Below are 20,885 nucleotides of genomic sequence, written 5' to 3'. Positions count from 1 at the left end.
TTCTTTTCTTTTTTTTTACACACTAAGAGGTGAAATTGATCGAAAAACATCAAGCATCCGTAATTATAACAAATTGCCACTTGTAGTATTTGAAATAGTAGGCTATATTTTAAACCACTGTAAAATAATTTGATGTATTTGGTCCCCTAAATGCTCCATTAACTTAACTCTTGGGTCCTTTTTCTGTGGGCTTTAGTGTAATTCCAACAACCATAATTCATGTGCACTCAAGACTAAAACATTTGTTATCAAACATGTAAGAAGAGCGTGATTTATTGAATGACCGAGCACAAAGCAAAACAGAAGTAAAGATTAAATGGGGTCAAGGGCGCCTCTTGCCCTGTCTATCTTTCCCCCTACTTCCTCCGGTTTGGGAACCTAAAAATGGGGTTTCCAGACCTGTCAACAGAGGGGATCCGAGCTTCCCTAAATCCCACAATGGCCCCGGCTCCCTGAACGCTCCTTAAAAAGAAGGGTCACGAAACATGAAGACAAAAGGCTGAGATGGATACAATTCAATCAAACAGGACTGACAGTTTTTCCAGGTGTTTTGAGCATGTGTTTTCATGAGGAAGCACACAGTCAAGGACTAAACGCTAAAAAACACAGAGATTTATTTTTCATCAAAAACAGTAAAGTATATAAAACAGAACAAGATGTTGCTGAAAGAGACTGCATAAATAAATTACAACACTTAGATTAAATCATACATATAATCAAAACAAGCACATACACTCAAGTGCGATTGCTGATACAATCATGTATAATCATGACCTCTGAAGCAGCGCGTTATAATCATGTGCATATGTATAAGTTCATCAAAATGAAATTCTGTCCTCATAACTCTTCAGTCCGACGACGGCGTAACATCTCGGTGACAGCAGGGGATCAAAGAGTTGCACCAGTGCAGAGAATGGTAAATCCTCCTGCAAGACATAAAACAATAAAACACAAAAGAACCAAATAAAAAACACATGGACATTAAATGATTCTCCTCCCAGTTTGGCTTTGTGACCTCTGGCATCCTCCGCCGTATGATGTTCTCCCGATTAAAGATTTCTCTACTGAATCCCCAGAGAAGAAACATCTGTACAAATATTGTGTCAGGTGGACTCCTGTTCATGTGTAAAACAAGTTTGTCTTTATTGATGGCTAGCTGTTTAGTTGTAGGTCATTTAGTAGTACAGTAGAATCTGCATATAGTAATTACAGTTACAGTAATGAAACCATTTACATGCATCGAAAAGCTTGTACAGAATAATTCCTATATACATTTTTTAAATAATTTACTTATTGTAATTAAATAGTCAATTTACAGTGTTCATTTTGGTCTTTTAATACATGACAACAAATTGAAAAACATGTAGTAATTTCATTTTTTCTACTCAGTTCCTGTCATACTTACCTCGTGGTAGCTGGTCTGCTTCCAGCTGGGTATCTGAGGCTGGTGTTGCATGCTCATTAAAATCATGATAGGAAAAAAATAATTTTCTCTCGATGAAAAGACTCTTCAAAGCTTATGACAAACTGCTAAAAATGAGCCCACTAGATGCAGCAGCGAAACTTGGCGTTCCTCAAGTGACCTTGTGTAGTCTACTAAAACAACAGTCAAAGCTGTGATGGAGAGAGAAATGCGCACGGGGAAATCCACCTGTGGTTGAAGCTTTCCTTATCATGTGGATAAATAATACTGGCTAGTATTGCCACCATTGTCAAATGTCAATCAGATGGTAATCTGTGCTAGAAATAAAGAAAATGATTTCTGACCCAGACAGACATGGTCATTATAAGAGGGTTCTACTGTGGAAACTAGTCAGAATGACCCTTAGAGGAATATCAACGGAAAGATTTGTTTTGGTTGAACATGTGTTTTATCATTGAAATCAAGACTCCAAACTACTTTTTTGATGTAAGTGTGCGAAAATAACTAAAAAAGATCTATATCCAGTTGATTTTTCAAAAAGATATCATAGATAAGCAAATGTGCACAGTATGATAATCAGCAATTTTCAAATCACGGTAAATCTAAAAACCGGTATGTTGCTGCAGCCCTAGTGAAAACGGGTAAAACGGGAAAACTTCAGGTTATTCTCGGGGCTGTTCATGCATTATTCTATGTTAGCCTTCTAATCATGCAATTAAAATAGCCTTTATGCTTCTTGTGCTGTGTTAAGCACTTTGAGAAGTTCCTTAAAGAGTGAAACCAGATACAAACAGTGTTTAGCTGCTCGTAATCGGTTGCATTTGTGTTACTAAAATTCTCACCACAAAACCAGGGAAATGCTAACTTCTGCGTTGGCCTACAAAAAAAAAAACAACCCTTAGATTCCAAAGGGTTAATAAGTGCCTTAGTGTTTGCAGCAGGGGTCTGAAGACACTATGGAAACCTGTGGAAAGTTACACTATATTTTGGATAATAATCAGAGTTCTGAAAACAGGACAACCTGATCTGCGTGTGTTTATATCATTTTTTAAGGCTGAACACGCTTCAGCACACTTATCATCACATGGATCATATTCACATCCATACATCACCTCCTCTTTCTCCTCCTCCGCTCCTCCTCCAGGGAGATCCCTCAAAGCTGACCGGCGCTCTTGACGTTATATTGTTTGATTATTCAACCCTATTGGGGAAGTCCATCCGACACACAGCCACGCATGTAATCACGACTTCAAAGCTTTCAGCGTGTTCATTTCTCATCGCAGTGACTCAGGCTAAAGATCAGCATGTTATGTTTGGCTGCAGAAGCACGAGACGTTAAATTGCCGGCTGGCTTTAATTTAGACAACACCTTTAATATTGTCAGTGGGCTGAATAAAAAAAAATTTAAAAAGTTTTCTAGATCTCAGCGGAGATTTCTGTGGGTTCGCTTTCATCAACTGGGAAGCAAATTTCAATTCCCAATCAACAAGCTGTACGAGTAAATTATAAAGAGGACTCCTGCTGAAAAATGAGAATAAGTGAGGCCTGTGCTTCACATGACTGCTGATGTGAATCACTGAGTTGCAACTGCACTTATTTAAATGTTACTAAAGCTTTGTTCTATATTTTCTGGTGTTTAAATTTGTTTTCAGAGTGGGTTTGAGACTTTTACTCACAAAAATGTAAGATTACATGTACAATTATATCTGCTAATTGCTTGGGTATTAGGTACAGAAAAAAATAATCAAAATTTTGACGGAAAAATTAATCACTAACTTTTTTTTTCCAAAAGCAAAGATTTACTAGTTATAGCTTCAGAAATGTGAATATCTGCTGGTTTTCTTGGGCTTTTGTAATAGAAAGAGTGTATCTTTGTGTTTTGAAACTATCAATGTGAAAACCTCACCATGGGCTCTGGAAACTTCTAATGACATTTTAGAAATCAAAAGATGAGAAAATATACTGTGAATAGATTCTAATGATAACTCTCACCATCAAGTAGCCCTAAATAAAATATTGCCTAAAATAGATTCACATTTCCTACCCTGTCACATAATTAACAAAAAGATTTGAAAAAAGGTCTCATTTTTGTTATATAAAGAACTTTAATTCTGGTTTTTAACAAAGTCCAGACTGTTGAGCTCGGCTGTAGAGGAGGATGACGTCGGATGTTCCACACACTATTTATTATATATTATATATTTTTATTTATTATTTTAACATGCTATTTCATCATTGACCAAAACAAAAGCCTGGCTGAAAATCAGAATGGTGCAGTACTTTCCTGCTATTTAAAGGGTTCATTATGCAGATAATAAGATGCGCAAACATCGGCGGGCTCACTGCTCATGAACTCTCTGCTTGTTACACACACTGAGACGTGCGGGTGGGTTACGGCTGGGTGAAATAATACATCATTAATGAGGGAAATATGAATTACATTTTCTTAAATGTGAACAAAGCAGTCAGCAGAGCAGAGCTGCTGACTCTCGATTAAGAGAGACGCTGTGCACATTTAAAGACAAGGAGCAACGTAACCTTTTTATTCATCTCAACATTAACTTCTGTCTCTTCTGTAAAGTTTATAACTACACTTTTTAGTCTTGCTGCTTAAATGTCCCGTGATACTTGTTGTCTTCAGATCATGCATGCACATCGTTTAAATAGGGCCTTTTGCATACTCTTTTGCTGCTACACCACAGCCTGTTTCCCCGCAGAGTCTTTTCAGTATCACTCCATGATCATGTGACTTTTGAGCATTCCAGGTTTCTGCCAAATCATGGGAGCAGAGCCACACCTCCAAAACTAATTCATTTTCTGCAATGAGAGATTGAAATGAATTTACCTGTTCTTTCAGGTAGCAGAGGCGATCGAGCAAAACCAGACCTTCAATACAGGGAGCCAGGGTTACTTTCAACTGCAAAAAAATGAAGACAAGAGAGGACTTAAAATAAATATTTATTTATTTCATGTCAGTGTTTCCCACAGGGATCTTTATCTATGTGAAACAAAGTGCTTGTAAATTATCCCTTTTAGGCTGTTTCTAATACTGAATCTACATACATACTCAAACTCACCATGACCAGTGATTTCCCCAGTAGCTGGTGGGCAAAACCCAAAAACCATTTCACTGCTTTATATCATGAACGAAAATTGGTATGTTGGTTGACACCACAATTAGTGGCCTCAGCTGAAACCAGAGGCTGGTTTTCTTCTCATTTCTGTACAATCATTTCTGTATTACTTCCCTACAGACTGCAATGATCTCACTTAATGGTCTGCAATTTATTGCCATTATACATCTCATTTTACAGGAATGAAAATGTTTTTCGTGCTAACCAGTTCTGTTAAAAATGTATAGAGGACTCACCAAATTAAAGGCGTGCATCTCGTCCATTCGTGGTCTGTATGTGTCGTGGTAATCCTGGATGTCGCTGTCAGAGAGCTGAACAGAAAGAGAGCGTCATGCATGTGGTCAAAATACGAGCTTTAATAGTTAATACTGGGGAATATGAAGGTCGAAATGAAAGGTGAACATGAAGAGGAGTTGAAGGAGGAAAAGGAAAAGAAAAAAAGGTTTATGTCTTCTGGAGTTGCAAGTGACATTACACAGACAGAAACACGTCATCCGTATTCCCATGGATACCCAGGGATTTAGATGACCTCAACATCCCGGTGCCTGGCAACACCCTAAACCAAGACCTTGTTTACACCTGGTGTTTACATGCATCTCGAGTGATACAATACAAATCAACAGCTCTAAGTCTGTCTGTTGACACCTGGCGTTGAGTTTCAGACCAAACGTGTAGTTACTTTATTCGCTGGAAGGCAGCACTTCTTGTGCCTAAGCTGCCAGAAACTGTAAGAAGATGATGAAATGGCTGCACAGCCATATTTCGGATGTAAACCAAGCCCCTAGGACCGGAGCTAACCTTTGAAGCCAATTCGACAGATGCCTCGTTTCCACCAAGCAGTTCAGTTCAGTTTGTTAAGCATTAGAACAGTTATTTTTGAGTTTCCATTGTTAGAAATTGTGGATGGTACCAACAAAAAACACTCGAGTGCATCCCGTGTTTTCATTACTCTTCTGTTGAAGTAGCTAGCACTCTAATCTGATACTAACAAGTGAAGTTAGAAACACTACAATCCGTTGATTGGTCAAGAGAGAATCTACAGCTTTGCTTGACAAAGACCCGATGCACAAACGCTATTTTTAAACATCCCACTGATTGCAACAGGGACTCCAAATGCTAGAGCCAGTTCTTTTTTGGTCTGAAAATGCTGGCGCCCAAACCCTGTTCAGTGGGCGATCAACGAGGTGCAGATGTTCCTCTGCATCGTCGTTGAAGAGGAAACACAGCAGGAGCTGGATGAATCTGGTTACAACTTCGCCTGCATTTGAGCGTCATCCGTGGTGAAACACAAAAAAGATCCAGGGTTTAGATCGATGTCCGTACGGCTACGTATGGGTTCCTGCCTCCAACACTGTGTCTAGTTCTTCTTTCAGACATTGTGGGTGGACAGAGATATCAGGAGGAGCGGTAGGAAGAAAAGCTGGGAGGTTGCAGTGAAACGTACTTCCACCTAAGCAGAAGATGTCAGCTGAAATGACCATGTGGCCATATGACCACCAAATATGGTCTGTCTAAGCAATCAGATCTAAAGACGCATTGAGGACAAACTGTGCATTCATACTTGGACTTAGAGATGTCCACTTATGATCCAACCAGTTGAGACACGTTAAAACCAGGTGCGAACAGGGTTCTCAAAGGGTTGTGTATTTCACTAACTAACCCGACATGAACTGAAATATTTTCTCAATAAACATCAACAAGGAAACAATTTCCCCACATTAGCGCCAAATGATGACTCTTTCCTCTGTGTGTCTCTGGACAGTCTTGTTTTTTGTTATTATTGTGTTTCTGACCTTCGATTCATCCAGTTCCAGTTTGCGTAGAGCTCGGCGAACGTAGTCCACAAAGGATTTAGCCTTGGAGTAGACATTCCCAACTCTCTTTTCACTGCAGAGCAAATACACAAACATACATCATTCTCAATCCCTGAACATCCCATCTCTGCCCAGTGAAATAAACAGCACTCACTCCTTTACTTTCCTGTTGTATTCCCTGAATCACATCCTTGGCAACCAGAATCAAACTGTTTAACATGTCTAAAGGACTAAACTGTGATGAATAGGTGCTCCTCAGACAAAAGTAATGGGTTTTCGATCCTGATCTGATGTTAGTCATTAAACAAAAGGTCACAGGGCAGAAGAGGATGCTCCTTGTCTTTGAAGGCATTTGATAAGAGCTAATGTCAACCTGTCTACAGTTCAATTTAGTTAGTTAGAGGAGAGCAAGAACTGTAATGCACTGAATATCTGGACCGAAATGCCTGAAAATTCTCACTCATTAGGAATGCAAAATAACAAAAGCAAATGACCCCATAACTTTAGATTTTATGGGTTTAAACCAGCAGGTTTCAAACTTTGAGAGCCAGCAGTTACTCATAATTGGAAAGTAGAGCTCAACAAACTGAACCAAGACCAAACTGCGGTTTATTCTGCCTTTTCTTCATGTTCTTCAGGGTATTCCATGAGCACAAAAGATTAATATCAATGAATAAAAAACAGCAAGTCCATAAAGGATGCAGCTATCTTTTTTATTATCGAATGTTTTGTTTAACTTATTTTTCACACAATAAAATATTATATAACGGAGCTGCTGAATGCAGAAGTGAAAGTGAGAAACTATAAAATGTTGCAATCCAGATAGAGGAGCCGCTACTCCAAAACCATCAGTGTCCTGAATGACATTGATTTGTGCACATATTAGAATATCAAATTTCTAACTTTTCTACATTCAGCGGTTCCCCTCCTTAATTCACTCTATACAATATAAGAAAAATATGGAAGCATTCTGCATTTACTTAAAAAAAATAATCAAATATGTCCCCTTTTTTCCTGAATTAACAAATAATGATAATGTTTCCATTGGAAACAAATTCTTCACATTTTTTTGAATTAACACGTCATCTTAAACTTAAAAAAAAAAATCACCAGAATGAAAGGTTTAATTCTTGATTATATAAAATAGTGTGATGATCATTTCAGATTTAAAAAAAAAAGGTTTTCATGGAAAAGAAATATGCTCTTTTCTTCTGAATTAATGAGGATATTATCTAAGAACTACTGAAAAAAATATTTTCATGGAAATGCTCACAAAGCAGCATATTTTCTCGAGTGAATGCAGTACAACTCTGTAGGATAAAAGCAGAAAATATGCTACACAATTCCTACAGCCAAAGTTGACATCTGCAAATTGCTTATTTTTGTCTGACAGACAGTCCAAGACCCAAAAATATTCTATTTAAAACCACATAAACACATTTAAGAGGCTGAAACACAGTAAATGTTTGTCATTTTTACTTGAAAAAAAAGTCAACTGACCATTAAAATTGTTGGCTAATCCTTATCTTAATCAACCATTTTGTGCCACCACTAAAGCGTACGATGCAAACTGGAAAAAAAATAAAACAGGAACAAGAACTTCCAGAGTAAAAAAAACCCAAAAGTTTCTATCCTGCATAATGCTTCTGAAATGTGAAGCTTTACCTCAGGTGTTATTAAATGTGCACACTATGAAATAACAACCAGATAACATTAAAGTGTGATACACTTGCTGTAATTCCTCTCATTAAAGTGATGCCAGATGTTAACTGCTGGATGTTACCTTTTAAAGCAGCTGTAGTGATCCCTCAGAATTACATGAAGAACCGCCCGATAAAACAGAGACTCCATCTGAATCTGCAGAAAAAAATCAAAGAAGACTTGACTCAACACAACCCTGTTTACAGTAATTTTCACTTAAAAAGTTTGCTATTCCCTCGTGATTCCTTTTCCAGCATGTGTGCGAACAGTTGATGAATATTTCCGACACTTTCCGAGCCTGATGCACGGCTAGCAGGCAATCAGGGCTGTTTTTGGATTCAGACCCCAGTTCCAACAAGTAATCAATCTTGCCGTGATTGCATTAATATTTATAAACATTCCATATTAATGGCTGCTGGTATCATGTATCAGGCTTCGGCCCAGAGCTCTGAGCTCCACATTTCAAATAAAAACACTGGAGTCAATCACAGACTTGAAACAATAGCAGAATTAACGGGCTGATTGTTTAAAGATCTGAAGATAACACAGGTTTCAGTGATTGTGAATGCCCCAAATTTTATGTTTAAAACATTCTGATAGATTTGTTTTGATGTGCATGAAGTCATGACAGTTTGAAGAAAGACATTTAACTCCCATTCTTGTGCGATGGTGACTAATAATGTATATATTGATTACAGTTGGTGTGCGCGTCTTACTTACCCCTTGGCCGAGGGAAACTCTCTCGAGTGCCTGTTATTGAGAGGAGAAAAAAAAGCGTTAGGCCAAAATAAATCTTGGGAAACACTGAGCTCTAGTTGCAAAGGTAAGAAAAAAGTACTAAATGTTAAATAAACTCATGAATAAAATATTTTCAGGTATTTTGGGAGTACCCGTGGAGCCGTCTGCTAATACAGCAGTATATTATACAGCGGTACACATGGACTAGCGCCACAAGATATATATCTTACCTGCTGGACAAAAATATGATAGTTTTCAACGACTTATACTAAGCATGGATAAAAGGGAATGGAAGCATTGCACTGCTGTGGACGCGGGGCGGCAACAGTATGCATTTCACCCACCTATAATCTTAAAAAGTTGAAGTGTGCACTATATTTAGAACGTTTTCATCGTTTTCCCTCTCTACCAGACAGTGTGTAGTTCCTCATCTATGCTCTCGTTTATGCCACCAGACTCCACTGACAAAAGCAGTGATTTTGTCTCCCCGAACACAGAAGCTGCTGGTCTGCGGCTGCTTCGAGAGACTATATCTAACTAACCCCTTTAAAAAACCAAAGTCACACCATAACACAAACAATATAATTTATGGAGGCAGCAATCGACCGGTAGCTCCTGTGATCAGCGATGTTAAAATCACGACTGGCTTTTAAGAGAAATATATGTCGAATTAATTTCCTCACCAGAAATCACTGTCTAATCACAAGGTAAAGAGGTGAACATACACTAAATATATAGTGTACACTTAAACCAAAATCTGTATTTTTTGGGTGGGACCTTTTTTTTTTTGGTGGTTAAAACACGTTTTGCTGCTGCCGTCCGTCAACAGCAAGTCAAATCAAACTTTATTTGCAGAGCACATAATAAAAATCCTAAAATACAAAACAGAGAAACACAGACACAAACGACAACGGGAAACATGGGAGACAATAAAAATAATCGAGCAAAAAAAATCATGAAAATACTTCTTAATCCACATGGTCTGCTCATTACCAACAGGAAATATAAAACAGTTGACTGAAGACATGTTTATGTAGTAAAGATGCTGCTGAGCGCTTTTTTTGTGGTGTAAAACTCACCAAACATGCCGACATCCTGGCGTTCCTTCCGCAGAACCACGACTGGTCGTGGAGGTACTGACTCAGAGGGAAACCACACACGCCGTGCGAACTCTCTGTGAGGGAGCACACAGAGATAATGGGGGTGAACTGATTGATCAGTTCACTTGATTAATGTGGGGTTTTTTTTCCAAACAGCTGCAATCAGCGGGTATGAATTTCAAATATTTGGTGGTTGGGGAAACTTCAAGAGAGCACAAGTGGGAAACATTTTAGTTTTGAAGTCATGAAGACAAAGACGTCTATCTTCCTCTTTTTGTTTGCTTCTGTGAATACGAGAATTAAGACTTAAGTAATAGGCGCCACACATTTCTAACCATAGCACACACACAAACACACACACACACACACACACACACACAGATTCCCAGTGGGAGGGTACAGAGTGTGACTACTTGACAGCCTGCCATTGTTTTCATGTCATCTCTAAAAGGGTCAGTGACTGAGGCCAAAGCGCAGTGAATCCAGAGGGACACGGTCAAAAGACGCAGTTATAACATGTATAACTGCAGCTGCTCGGGCTCTCCCAAACTGTTCTGGACATGCTAACATGTTAGCCATCAGGTTAGCGTCCTCTCTGCACCGGTAGGCGCATGGCTGGCTGACACAGGCCCTCGGAGGGCAATTGAAGTGGACAGGCCTTTCCTCCTCCTGAAGGGTGCATTACAGTACGTACTCGGAGCTGTTTATAGTAGCTAGAGTTCACATCTGAAGTGGCCACGTACATGCACTCCTATTTAGAGAGACAAATATTTCTACATCGATCGTACACTTGCAAATATTTTCTGTAGAGTGGCTCCAGACGCCTAAATGTACTCGTCTTGTTGTGAGTAAACAGCTTGAGATCGGAGTCTCGATTCCACATATGGTGTTAAACATGGATGATGCATTTAAGGAATTGCTTCATTCCCAAATCGCATAAATGTAGCGTTCCATAATGAAGCTTTTCAGCTCTTTAGCTCTTTTTTTAGGGTGAGATAGGCCACCACAGAAGCTGGCCTGAATCCCAGAACGACTGTAGGGCCAACAGGGGAGAGAAAGAGTGTGAGTGTGTGTGTGTGTGTGTGTGAGTGCCTTTGTTCACGTCTTTAAAAGATCAAGCTGGAGTTCGAGAAAGAGTGTTTTCAATCAGCTGTCGTGATATCATTTTCCGCTCGCTCTTGGCTGGAGCTGCGACGGAGCCCCGATGACGTGAGGGTCGAAGGTCACGCTGTTAACAAGAGATGACGCGATACTGTATCGACTGTAGCGATGGCTCTTTCTCACAGATTTGCAGAATACGCAGTCCCAGCATGACGGTTTCATACCTCGTAAAGTGTGCTGCGAAGGAGCATGAAACCAGGACGATACCAGCTATCATCATGTCTTTTGGCACCTTGATTGACCTCTGAGGTGAGGCAACAAAAATGTTGGGTTGCTGTGTAAATAAAAAGAGAATGCAGCCATGGGTATATCTATTTCAACCTAGATTCAATTAAATGCAGTATAAGGACAAGATATTTAATGTTAAAACTGATAAACCTTCATTGTTTTTTGTAAAATATACACTCATTCTGAGTTTGGGGGCAACATTTCTCAATGCACAATTGAAAGGAATTTAGGAGCAAAGCTAAAAACCAAAACTGAAAGGATAAAGGATATTACTACATGGGCTCCGGAGCACTTTGGAAAAACATTGTCAGTAAACACAGTTTGTTGCTGCATCTATAAATGCAAGTTAAGACTCTACCGTGGGAAAGCAAATAAAAGTCTTGCATTAAAAATGTTACTGAAGTAAAAGTAGGTAAGTATTATCAGAAACATGTACTCAAAGTGTTCATATCCAATAAAATCTACAAAAAAAAAAACCCTAAAATTATTCAAAATAAACGAGCAAACATCTTAAATGTTCATCAAAAATAGTTGCCAGTTAATTTTCTGTCAATCAGTTAATTGATAAATTTCAGCTGTACTTGTGTTAACTGCTGAGGAGTTTAATATATATGAAAAAACATATTTTTAAAATGTTTCTTCTGATTTTTATGCAAAAATCTTAATTTGTAAAGTAACTACTGATTAAAGCTTTCTCATAAATGTAGTAAAGTGAGGTCAAATTTTAAAAAGTGGGATGAAAAAAGCTCAAGTAACTCAAATTTGTACTTAAGTACAGCACCTGGTTAAATTCCACCACTGGTTTTTATTTACTCAGCATCCAAACGTTTTTAGGAACATGGTTATACAATCTCCTCATTGTGGAATTCCAGGCTGACTAAATAACAGCAAAGTCCTACTAAACCGAGAGTAAATACAACATGATATTTACAGGATCAATCAGAAAGGTCAAAAAATCTCATTCTCAGCCGCGTTTAACAGCCATCCTAAAGCCATAAATCCGCTCTAATGGCTCGAACAGCGAATTTCTGAGCTCAACTCAAACTCCAGAAGGGTAACTTGGCTGAGTCTCTGGACTCTCAGCGGAACATTTGACTTGTTTACTATAAAATATGACTATAAGTGTTTATGTGGCTTGGCGTGGGAAGATGATATTTCATTGCAGATTGGATCAGAGTGATGAGGCGAACGCTGCAGGTGTCTGAGGTGGGATTATGGGACGTGCGTGAGTGATAGAAGAAGGAGAGAGAAAGAGAGAGACAGACTGGGAGCTCTGTGGACAACGGAAACCATATGTTCGCTTAAGACGGGTGGAGTGTGTGTGAGAGACAGACGCAAACACACTAATCTGTCCCTGTCTGTGATCTGTATCTGCGTGTGTCACAGTGCGTGTGTGTGTGTGTGTGTGGTTACCCTGTCCGGCAGGGTCGAACTCCTCAGACAGCAGGTGATAGCAGCAGCCCACGCTGCAGACTGCGGCCAGCTCCGCTTTAGCCACAAACATCCTCAGGGTGCTGGGAGCCAAGTCGCCACACGTGTGCAGGCCGACCATGACCGCATCCTGGAATTCGGAGAAAGCACGCAGAGAAAGGAGAGAGCAGAGAGGAGGGGGTGGAGATCGATGGTAAAATTTATTGATGATGACGCGCTGCAGATTTGGCACCGCGATAACATCCCACACTTGCTCTGGTAATGCAAACTCCAGCTGCTGTGGCAGACTTGTAATTTCAGGAGCCGCTTTGGGAATCGGGCTTTGCTACTTTACTGTGCGGCTGGCCTCCTATCTGCACCACCACGGCTGCCCAAGCACACAGTAAATCTATTTTCAACATTTCTTTTCTTTTTTTTTGGGGGGGGTGTTGCTCACCTCCAGCTCGTTGATGAGCTCTCGGAGCTCCGTTTCCGCAGTAACGTATGACGTGAGGGGAGAAAACATGACGCTGGAGCTGGTGCTTCTGTTCTGAGCTTTCCTCTCCAGGTTCTCCCTCTTTCTCCTCTCTCTCTCCTCGGTACTCAGCTGGCTGGGGGGAATTCTGGGAGATGTAGGCTGTATTGCATCCACTGATAGGGCGCTAAGGAAAAGCTCCTCTGGCTCTGAATAGCTTTCCACTGCAGTGTTGATGTCTGATAGGCTGACTTTCTCCTCTTCTTTTGACACAGTTCCTGCTCCATCAATATCTAACACATCATCGTCTCGATCCAGTCCCGGCTTTATTTCTACTAACTCCTCCTGGGGTGAATTTGTGACCTCTCCCTGTGCTCTCGCAGCCTTGTTGCGTTTCTGATACGCCCTGGAGAACTTCTTCAGCTTCCTGTTCCTCTCCTGGGCTCCGTGGGTGTTGGTGCTGGATGAGTCGATGCCGTAGACCCGGAGGCCGTACTGCAGAGACAGGAAGGAGCTCAGGTAGCCCTTCCCCGAGCCTACATCTATCACCTGAGTGGGAGAGAAGAGATGGAAAAGAAAACCAATACAAAAATCAGATTACTGGGATAAAAATTTCCATCTGTTTTTAGTCCTGTCTGACCAAATGTCTCTCCTTCTGTCCCTGAATCAAAGCATTGAATAATGGCCATAAAAGTATTATTGCAGAACATTATGATGTCACAGTGAAGTCGACCTTTTGGATATAAAGTGTCATGACTTCATCATTTTGTCATTTGTGTGAAATTTGATCATAATTAGCACCTGAATTCTTGAGTTATGGCCAAAAACATTTCAGGAGTTCACAGTTAAGTTAAGTTTGAAAACCAAAATCTAATCAAATTGTGCCAAATTTGAGGGGATTCCAGCAGGGCCTTCTCGAGATATCGCATTCACAAGAATGAGATTGATACAAGGTCACCTTAACTTTTGAACACCAACATTTAATCACTTAATCTTTGAGTTCAGGTGGATGTTTGTGCCACATTTAAAGAAATTCCCTTCAGGCCTTCATGAGATTTTGAGTTTATGAGTCACAGTGACCTTTAACCGCTAAAATCTTACCAGTTCATCACTGAGTTCAGGTGGAGGTTTGTGCCAAATTTGAATAAATTCTAACATGAGTTCTTGAGATATCAAGTTCACATGAATGGGAAGTATGTTCATATGGACAGACGGACAACCCGAAAACATCACGCCTCTGGCCACGGCTGTCCTGTTGCCGGCTCGGAGGCATAAAAATGTTCCTTTACCTGTTTGACCCGACAGTGCTGAGCCAGACACGCCACCACCTCAGACATGGACTGGACCTCATGAGACTTCTTCGAGTTCATGAACTCATCCGTCTCCAGCTCTGCTCCTGGGTCAGACAGAACACGTTTTACTCAAAGTCATATTTGCCCCAAAACTTTATCCTTTACAAAGACCCCAAATCAATTTCTGAACAGCTGGACACTGGTTTCCTTCTCTCAGCGTGAGACACTGTGTTCAGACGGTCCTTTCTTCCCTACCTGTCCCTGCAGGTGGAGCATTAGACCTGAGGGCCTGCAGGAGCTCGTCTCTGCTCATGCAGACTCCAAGGCCCGGCAGAGAGTGGGCCCTGGCCGCCTGCAGCAGCTCACAGGTATCAACCAGCCGCTTTGTATCATCGCAAAACCCGAATGTGGTCCTGGACTGCTCTGTTTGGGGAGACAAACACAGAAGAAATGGTATTATTGCACCAGATTGTGCTAGATTATTTTTTTTAAAACATCTATTGTTTGAGCTTTTTTGTATTAGGTTGAATTTTGTATTGCGTTCGGTGTGCATGGAGGATACTAAAACATTACACACTCGTATTTTAGAGCTAGAGATGGAATCACTTAAAGGTGAGTTCACCCAAACAACAACAAAACTACAACAAAAACACATTGTCTTGCTTACCGCGAGTGGTATCCAGCTATGCAGATAGCTTAAGTTTTATGCTGCAACCCCAGTACAAAGGAGGGGGGTGCAATTTTATTTTTTCAGCAATGGAAAAATTACATTCTGAAAATTCAACTGCAAGATGGAAAAGCCACAAACCTCACTGTGAACAGTGCTGAAAACCACTTTCATTTAAAGAAATAGTCGCCATGAAATCTGTTTGCTTCTCAAAAAACAAAGTGTGTGTGTGTGTGTGTGTGTGTGTGTGTGTGTGTGTGTTAATTCATCAAAATTAACCAGAACAGCTTTTGGGTTTCCTGGTTTTGAAAAAAAAAAATCTTTTGGCCCGTGTTTACACCTACTACTTTATAATATGCAATGGTTGTTTGTAAAATATTAATAAATGCTTGTTAATCAATTGATTTTGATCCAGATAATCCACAACAGCTGTTAGACCATCATCTGTGTCAAACAGAGTTTGTGACCGTCATAACAATTTCAGCTGTTTTTAATCATTCTTTGTCACATTATTATTATTATTATTATTATTATTATTATTATTATTATTATTATTGAGAAAAGTCATAGAATCTGATAGTTGACCATTTTCTGTGAGCTGCAGCCATACTTTTTCTGCAAATGTGTTTTATCATACTTAAAGGAACAGTGTGTAAGATTCAGGGAGATTTAGAGGCGTCCAGTGAGTGAGGATAACAGACTGCAACCAGCATCTATGAAGCATTGTTATAAAATTTGTTAAATATGAACAAAGCCTTTGGTTACAGTGGCACCCACGATGCCCTTACACAAACTGTGCCGTTTTCAGGGCAGCTGGGTGTGTGTTTACCTGCAGTTTTGAGCTCTGGCTCCCTCTGCTGCTCACTAAAGGAGCTCACAGCTGACAGGACCTCCTCAGGACACACACACATGAAGCGGCTCCACACGTCGTGGGTGTAAAAACTCTCCACAGTGTGGGCATTGGCGATGCTCAAAGTCACAGACAGAAACCGTTTCACTTTATCTATTCGACGTTGAATTTCTGCGAGGCTGTGTGAGGAGGAAAACATATTAAAAAGCTGTCAAAAAAGGCCCGAGATAAAGTGAAGCATGCAGGAAGTCGTCCACTGCTGATGTACAAGCAGACGTGAGCAGTCGAAAAATACAGTTCGATGATTTTTGCAGCGCATGCTATTTTAACTCATTTCTATTTTAACTATTTCTTTGAAAATAATGAAGAATAATTAAAGTCAGTTGATTGGATTGTTGCCCTTTACAACCGTAACCTATGCAAGGAACGTTATGATTGGTTCAAATTAAAAGCCAGAAAACCATTTAAAACCCCTTAATATTTTGTACATTTTAAGAAGTTTTCATTTCCTGCTTTTTAACAACCAAAAGCAAATATATAATATCAGCAATGGCTTACAGTTTGAATTGATCTAGATATCTTGCAGTTTTGAGGCAGATACCATAACCACTCAGCTGCTGCACGACTGAGTCCAATCCAAATCTATTTAAGAGCACATTTAAAAACAACACAGTGACCGAAGTGCTGTACATCAATAAATAGATTTAAAAAAAAAAACAGTAGTAATATAATAATAAGAATAATAATAATAATAATAATAAAAGGTCATCGCATAAATATCGTGAGAGAGGACAAAAGGCAATAAAACCACAAGGTAAAAACTACAAAAAAAAATCTATAGAAATTGTCAACTCTCATACAAGGTCATGTTTCAGTACAATTTATGCCTTTATCACAAAGATCTGGTTCTGGAGAAATAAAAAATATATGTTTCTTGTATAAAAGTAACATATATTACGTTTAATGAGTGTACGAAGGCAGCGTCAAAGAAGGTAAGTTTTTACTGAACAAAGCTAATAAAAGTGGTATAGAAAAGCAGTTAGCTAACTTGTGGGCGTTTGGTTAATTCACCCAGCTATATTTTAATAAAAATAAAGCCAACAATGGGAATATAAATATATATTTATAAGTTATTTCTTTGTTCATTTATTTATTTGAGCATTTCGTCCATTATTATAAATGTGTATTTTGTCCTCGTGTTAAATGAATCGCCTCAGAAGTTAAAATAAATGTGATCGAAATTTGATGATCTGTACTCGATTTTTCACGTCTGCCTTAGACGCGTCATCATATCGCGCCTGTAAAGGACTTCCAAAGCATGCAGCCCGCATGAGTTTTGTAAACATTTCACGTTTGCTATATATTTAACTCAAATGGCGCCGACGGATCAAAAAATGAAGAATAAGAAGTTTACAGCGAAAGGTGGTAACTGGAAGAAATCGCAAAATAACGCACCGGGTGTCAAGAAGAGGAAATGGATTCCCGAAAATAAAGTGTACGAAGGCAGCGTCAAAGAAGGTAAGTTTTTACTGAACAAAGCTAATAAAAGTGGTATAGAAAAGCAGTTAGCTAACTTGTGGGCGTTTGGTTAATTCACCCAGCTATATTTTAATAAAAAGAAAGCCAACAATGGGACGCAGCCGCTACACACGTTTATATAAATGTCTTTATAAAGATGCCAAACTCAAGTCAAAAATCTCTAAATTTAAGCTGGTATTTCTAAATGTCAAGCTTAAATTCTGGCTACATTATTTTTCAATGTGCTTTACGAAATGTCAGGGTCTTCTAATGAATTCGGCAAAAACTGGGTCACCAAATAACCCTTTAAAAATAGAATATACACTTAGGCACTACTGCACAGCTTTAAAATGTTGCATTTCCGTAATATTACGCTTTATATGCTCTATTTTTAGCTTCATTTTTAATAATGTAATAATTTCATATTAGGGAATATAATCTCAGTGGCTTTTATGCATTTTGAGCATTTTATTTTTATCCTTATTTTATTCTTACTTTCATTAGTATTATCAAGCGGGTTTTATCCATGTAAAGCTATCTATGTATGCTATTCTGATCTTATCTTTTTTTCGTACATGCAGGGTTTGTTATGTATTTATGCCTTCTATGTCTTTTCATGTGAGGCACTTAATGCATGTAATTTCTCTGCTGTAAAGCACGTTGGGATGCATTTCTTGTATGAAAGTTTATTATTATTGTTATTATTATTATCAATAGTAGTGGTAATATATTTACTTGTTATATCATGGTGTGTCTGTCTTCTGTCCTCAGGTCAGGGATTTGCTTTAAAGAGGAAGCAAAAAGTCAAACATGAGTACAACAAGCTGCTGCGGAGGGAGAAGAAGAAGAAGAAGAACCCTGAGTTCAACGAATTGTACAAGGAGGATTACCCAGAACACCTCAGGCATCTCTACATGGCCGAGGCAGAGAAACTGAAGAACGAGGCCTGGACCAACAGATTGAACAGGAGTAAACTGAGAATGAAAGGGCAGGAGAAGGGAGAGGAGACAGGTGAAAATGATGCTGCTGCTCAACAGAGTGAAGCTGCTGAACCAGATCCAGAAGTTACTGGTGGATCTGAGCAGACAGATTCTGTAAATCCTGAGCCAACAGCAGCTTCAGAGAAAGACAGGTGAGACAACATGCAGCTCTAAAACATGATTCTCTCAAAAGATGAAGTTTAGCTTAAATTTTTGAGTGTCTGAGTTACTGCAAGGGACCAACTGATTGTATTAAGAAACATTTTGAGGGATAAGTGTTGCACATGGGAGCAGTTGTGCAATCTGGTTTGAATCTTTAGACTTTCAGTGCTTGTGCCTCGGCTGGTTTAAGTTCTATGAAATGTAAATTTAAAGGGGAACTCAATTGAATTTTTTTCACATCAGAGTATTTATTTACAGGTCTTTAGGTTTAGCTTTTCTTTGTCCAGTAGGAGATGCGTTAATTATGATAAATTGCCTGTAGGGATGTCACTTGAGTCAGCGTCAGTTTGGGCTGAAGACCTCAAGTTAAAAAAATCCAACAAATTTTGTCGAAATAGAATACAAGGCTGTATTTGAAACTGCCTGATACAGCACATATAGAGTATGTATGTGAAACTGTTAAATACGTTTCACATATTTCCAGTCACTAGGCCAGATTTAGCAGATTTCCACATTTGGAAAGTGGAAAACAATATAACTTAACGTTAAAATTATGCATGTCGTGTTGTCTTATTGACAGCTCAGTGAGGTCGGCTAATGTTGCTGTCTCTGTGATATCAAAAGTCGATGATATTAAATAAACGTAATGGCTTTGTTGTTATTTAGGAGAAATGCAGTGATAGCTTTGCCACAGAAAGGCTGAAGCCTAGTCGCGATTCTGAGTTCTTTTTCTTACAGAAAATATATATTTTTAAAAAATCATTACATTTATGTTCCTCCTTGCTCTCAAATAAGGAGCGACTGTTGATGTCCATCGTGTCAACGATGATGTGTGTTAAGAATGTTCCAGCATTTTGCACTGTGGTAAGTGAGGTCTGATGCTTTGTGGAGATTTTTCTGAATCAGTACCACATCGGGGGGTTTTTTTTGGCATACTGCAGATTTTGTTAATGTTTGCACACTTAATACTTCATGCTACATTTTGGCTAAATCGGTATGTAGGCAGTTTCAAGTGCAGCTCATAGCGGTGGTTCCATCGCATGGATATTCATCCATTTTTTTTTTTTTAAAGTCTCCATCATGACTTGAAAATCATATTAATGTGGTGCAGTGCTAAATCTGTGGAGTAATCTTTTAAGTGGTGGGTGCAACATTTGATATTATTATTTTTAAATCAAATTATTGCAATGTATATTTGACTTTAGTGTGTATAAATGCTTGCAATCCACAGACAAAAAACTGTCAGTTAAAGTGGAAATATGAAAATAGCCTAAATTCAAGTGTGGTTTATTTATTTATTTATCTATTTAATTCTACTACTGTTAATTTGAAGCAGATTGGGAAACACAGACTAAAAATGCCTTTATGATATTGTCTTCCAGTCTTCCAATGAGTAACCGCATGAGGAAAAAACTGCTGAAGAAGACGTCCTACCAGAAGACGAAAGAGGAATTTGAGGCAATCAGAGAAAAACGGAAAAAGAAGAAAGAGGTGAAGTCTTTCTCCTTATGTTTATTTATTTATTTGACTCAAGAAGGGACAGTGCACATTAATAACATGAGCACACGAGTCAGTCTTGAAAATGTGCCAGATTTAGCCATACAGGCTCGAACTACTACTCATGAAAAAATAAGTTTCACAGATTTCGATTTTTGTGACTCCAAATCAAATTGCAGTCTGAATTTCCACTGACGGCTTGTCTCGTTCTTTTGTATTTGTCTTTATAATCCCAGGAGTACCTGAAGAACAAGCAGCAAAGAGAAGAAGCCATTCAGAGGTACAAACAGAAAAAGATGGAGACGTTTCAGATGCTGAGCAAAAAGACCAAGAAAGGACAGCCCAATCTGAACCTCCAAATGGAGTATTTGCTTCAAAAGATCACTAAAGGAGGTGGGAAATGACTCAAAACTCAGAGCTGATGCCGCAGGACGAACGGGAAAAGGGTGGACTTTGTCTTTACTTGACTGGTATTTAAAAAGACTGATGTACATATTTACCAGAGGACGATCAGGACTGTGCTTTTCACACACACACACACACAAAAACACTGTTTTTAGTGGCAATCTTAACCTCTGTATTATGTTTTTTCCAGCTCTACTGGCCCTGAAAAACAAATTCTGTTGCTCATTTTAATCTCAGACCACAAGATGGCATTGTAAGACATGAAGAAAAATAGAGGAAAACACGTTAATGTAAGAGCTTTTTTTAATCAATAAATGCTTTAGCTTCTCA

General features: G+C 39.1%; 2 protein-coding genes across 3 annotated transcripts; one reads left to right on the top strand and one right to left on the bottom strand.

Annotated features, from left to right (window-relative positions):
• Nucleotides 1-329: 329 nt before the first annotated feature.
• On the bottom strand, nt 330-16,240 carry mettl25 (methyltransferase like 25). 2 transcript variants are annotated; one of them, XM_042510936.1, is made up of 12 exons: nt 15,973-16,240; nt 14,732-14,899; nt 14,474-14,580; nt 13,167-13,733; nt 12,713-12,860; nt 9,890-9,984; nt 8,793-8,822; nt 8,155-8,228; nt 6,351-6,444; nt 4,794-4,868; nt 4,269-4,340; nt 330-926 (listed from the first exon to the last, which is right to left on the bottom strand). In XM_042510936.1, exons 1-12 carry the CDS (start codon nt 16,190-16,192, stop codon nt 819-821), a joined length of 1,758 nt encoding a protein of 585 aa, XP_042366870.1. In that variant the 5' UTR covers nt 16,193-16,240; the 3' UTR covers nt 330-818. The 2 variants fall into 2 exon arrangements, with proteins under 2 accessions (XP_042366870.1, XP_042366871.1); XM_042510937.1 differs by having other exon boundaries at nt 14,474-14,577.
• A 1,039-nt stretch (nt 16,241-17,279) lies between these two features.
• On the top strand, nt 17,280-20,885 carry ccdc59 (coiled-coil domain containing 59). The gene is made up of 4 exons (XM_042511390.1): nt 17,280-17,511; nt 18,283-18,643; nt 20,036-20,144; nt 20,387-20,885. Exons 1-4 carry the CDS (start codon nt 17,367-17,369, stop codon nt 20,552-20,554), a joined length of 783 nt encoding a protein of 260 aa, XP_042367324.1. The 5' UTR covers nt 17,280-17,366; the 3' UTR covers nt 20,555-20,885.

This window comes from Plectropomus leopardus, chromosome 22 (assembly GCF_008729295.1).
Source record: "Plectropomus leopardus isolate mb chromosome 22, YSFRI_Pleo_2.0, whole genome shotgun sequence".
Taxonomy (NCBI): Eukaryota; Metazoa; Chordata; class Actinopteri; order Perciformes; family Serranidae; genus Plectropomus; species Plectropomus leopardus.
The sequence above is the reverse complement of the archived record's forward strand: the minus strand, read 5'-3'. Positions and strand labels throughout refer to the sequence as shown.

Bases quoted from the DNA above. Each gene is read 5' to 3' on its own strand.
- ccdc59 (XM_042511390.1), top strand. From the start codon at position 17,367: ATGGCGCCGACGGATCAAAAAATGAAGAATAAGAAGTTTACAGCGAAA. The intron at 18,644-20,035 runs GTGAGACAACAT...ATTGTCTTCCAG, and splicing joins GCAGCTTCAGAGAAAGACAG to TCTTCCAATGAGTAACCGCA. The intron at 20,145-20,386 runs GTGAAGTCTTTC...TTATAATCCCAG, and splicing joins AACGGAAAAAGAAGAAAGAG to GAGTACCTGAAGAACAAGCA.
- mettl25 (XM_042510936.1), bottom strand. From the start codon at position 16,192: ATGTTTTCCTCCTCACACAGCCTCGCAGAAATTCAACGTCGAATAGAT. The intron at 14,581-14,731 runs GTAGGGAAGAAA...TGTCTGACCCAG, and splicing joins TGCTCCACCTGCAGGGACAG to GAGCAGAGCTGGAGACGGAT. The intron at 13,734-14,473 runs GTAAAGGAACAT...TCTCCCACTCAG, and splicing joins AGCACTGTCGGGTCAAACAG to GTGATAGATGTAGGCTCGGG.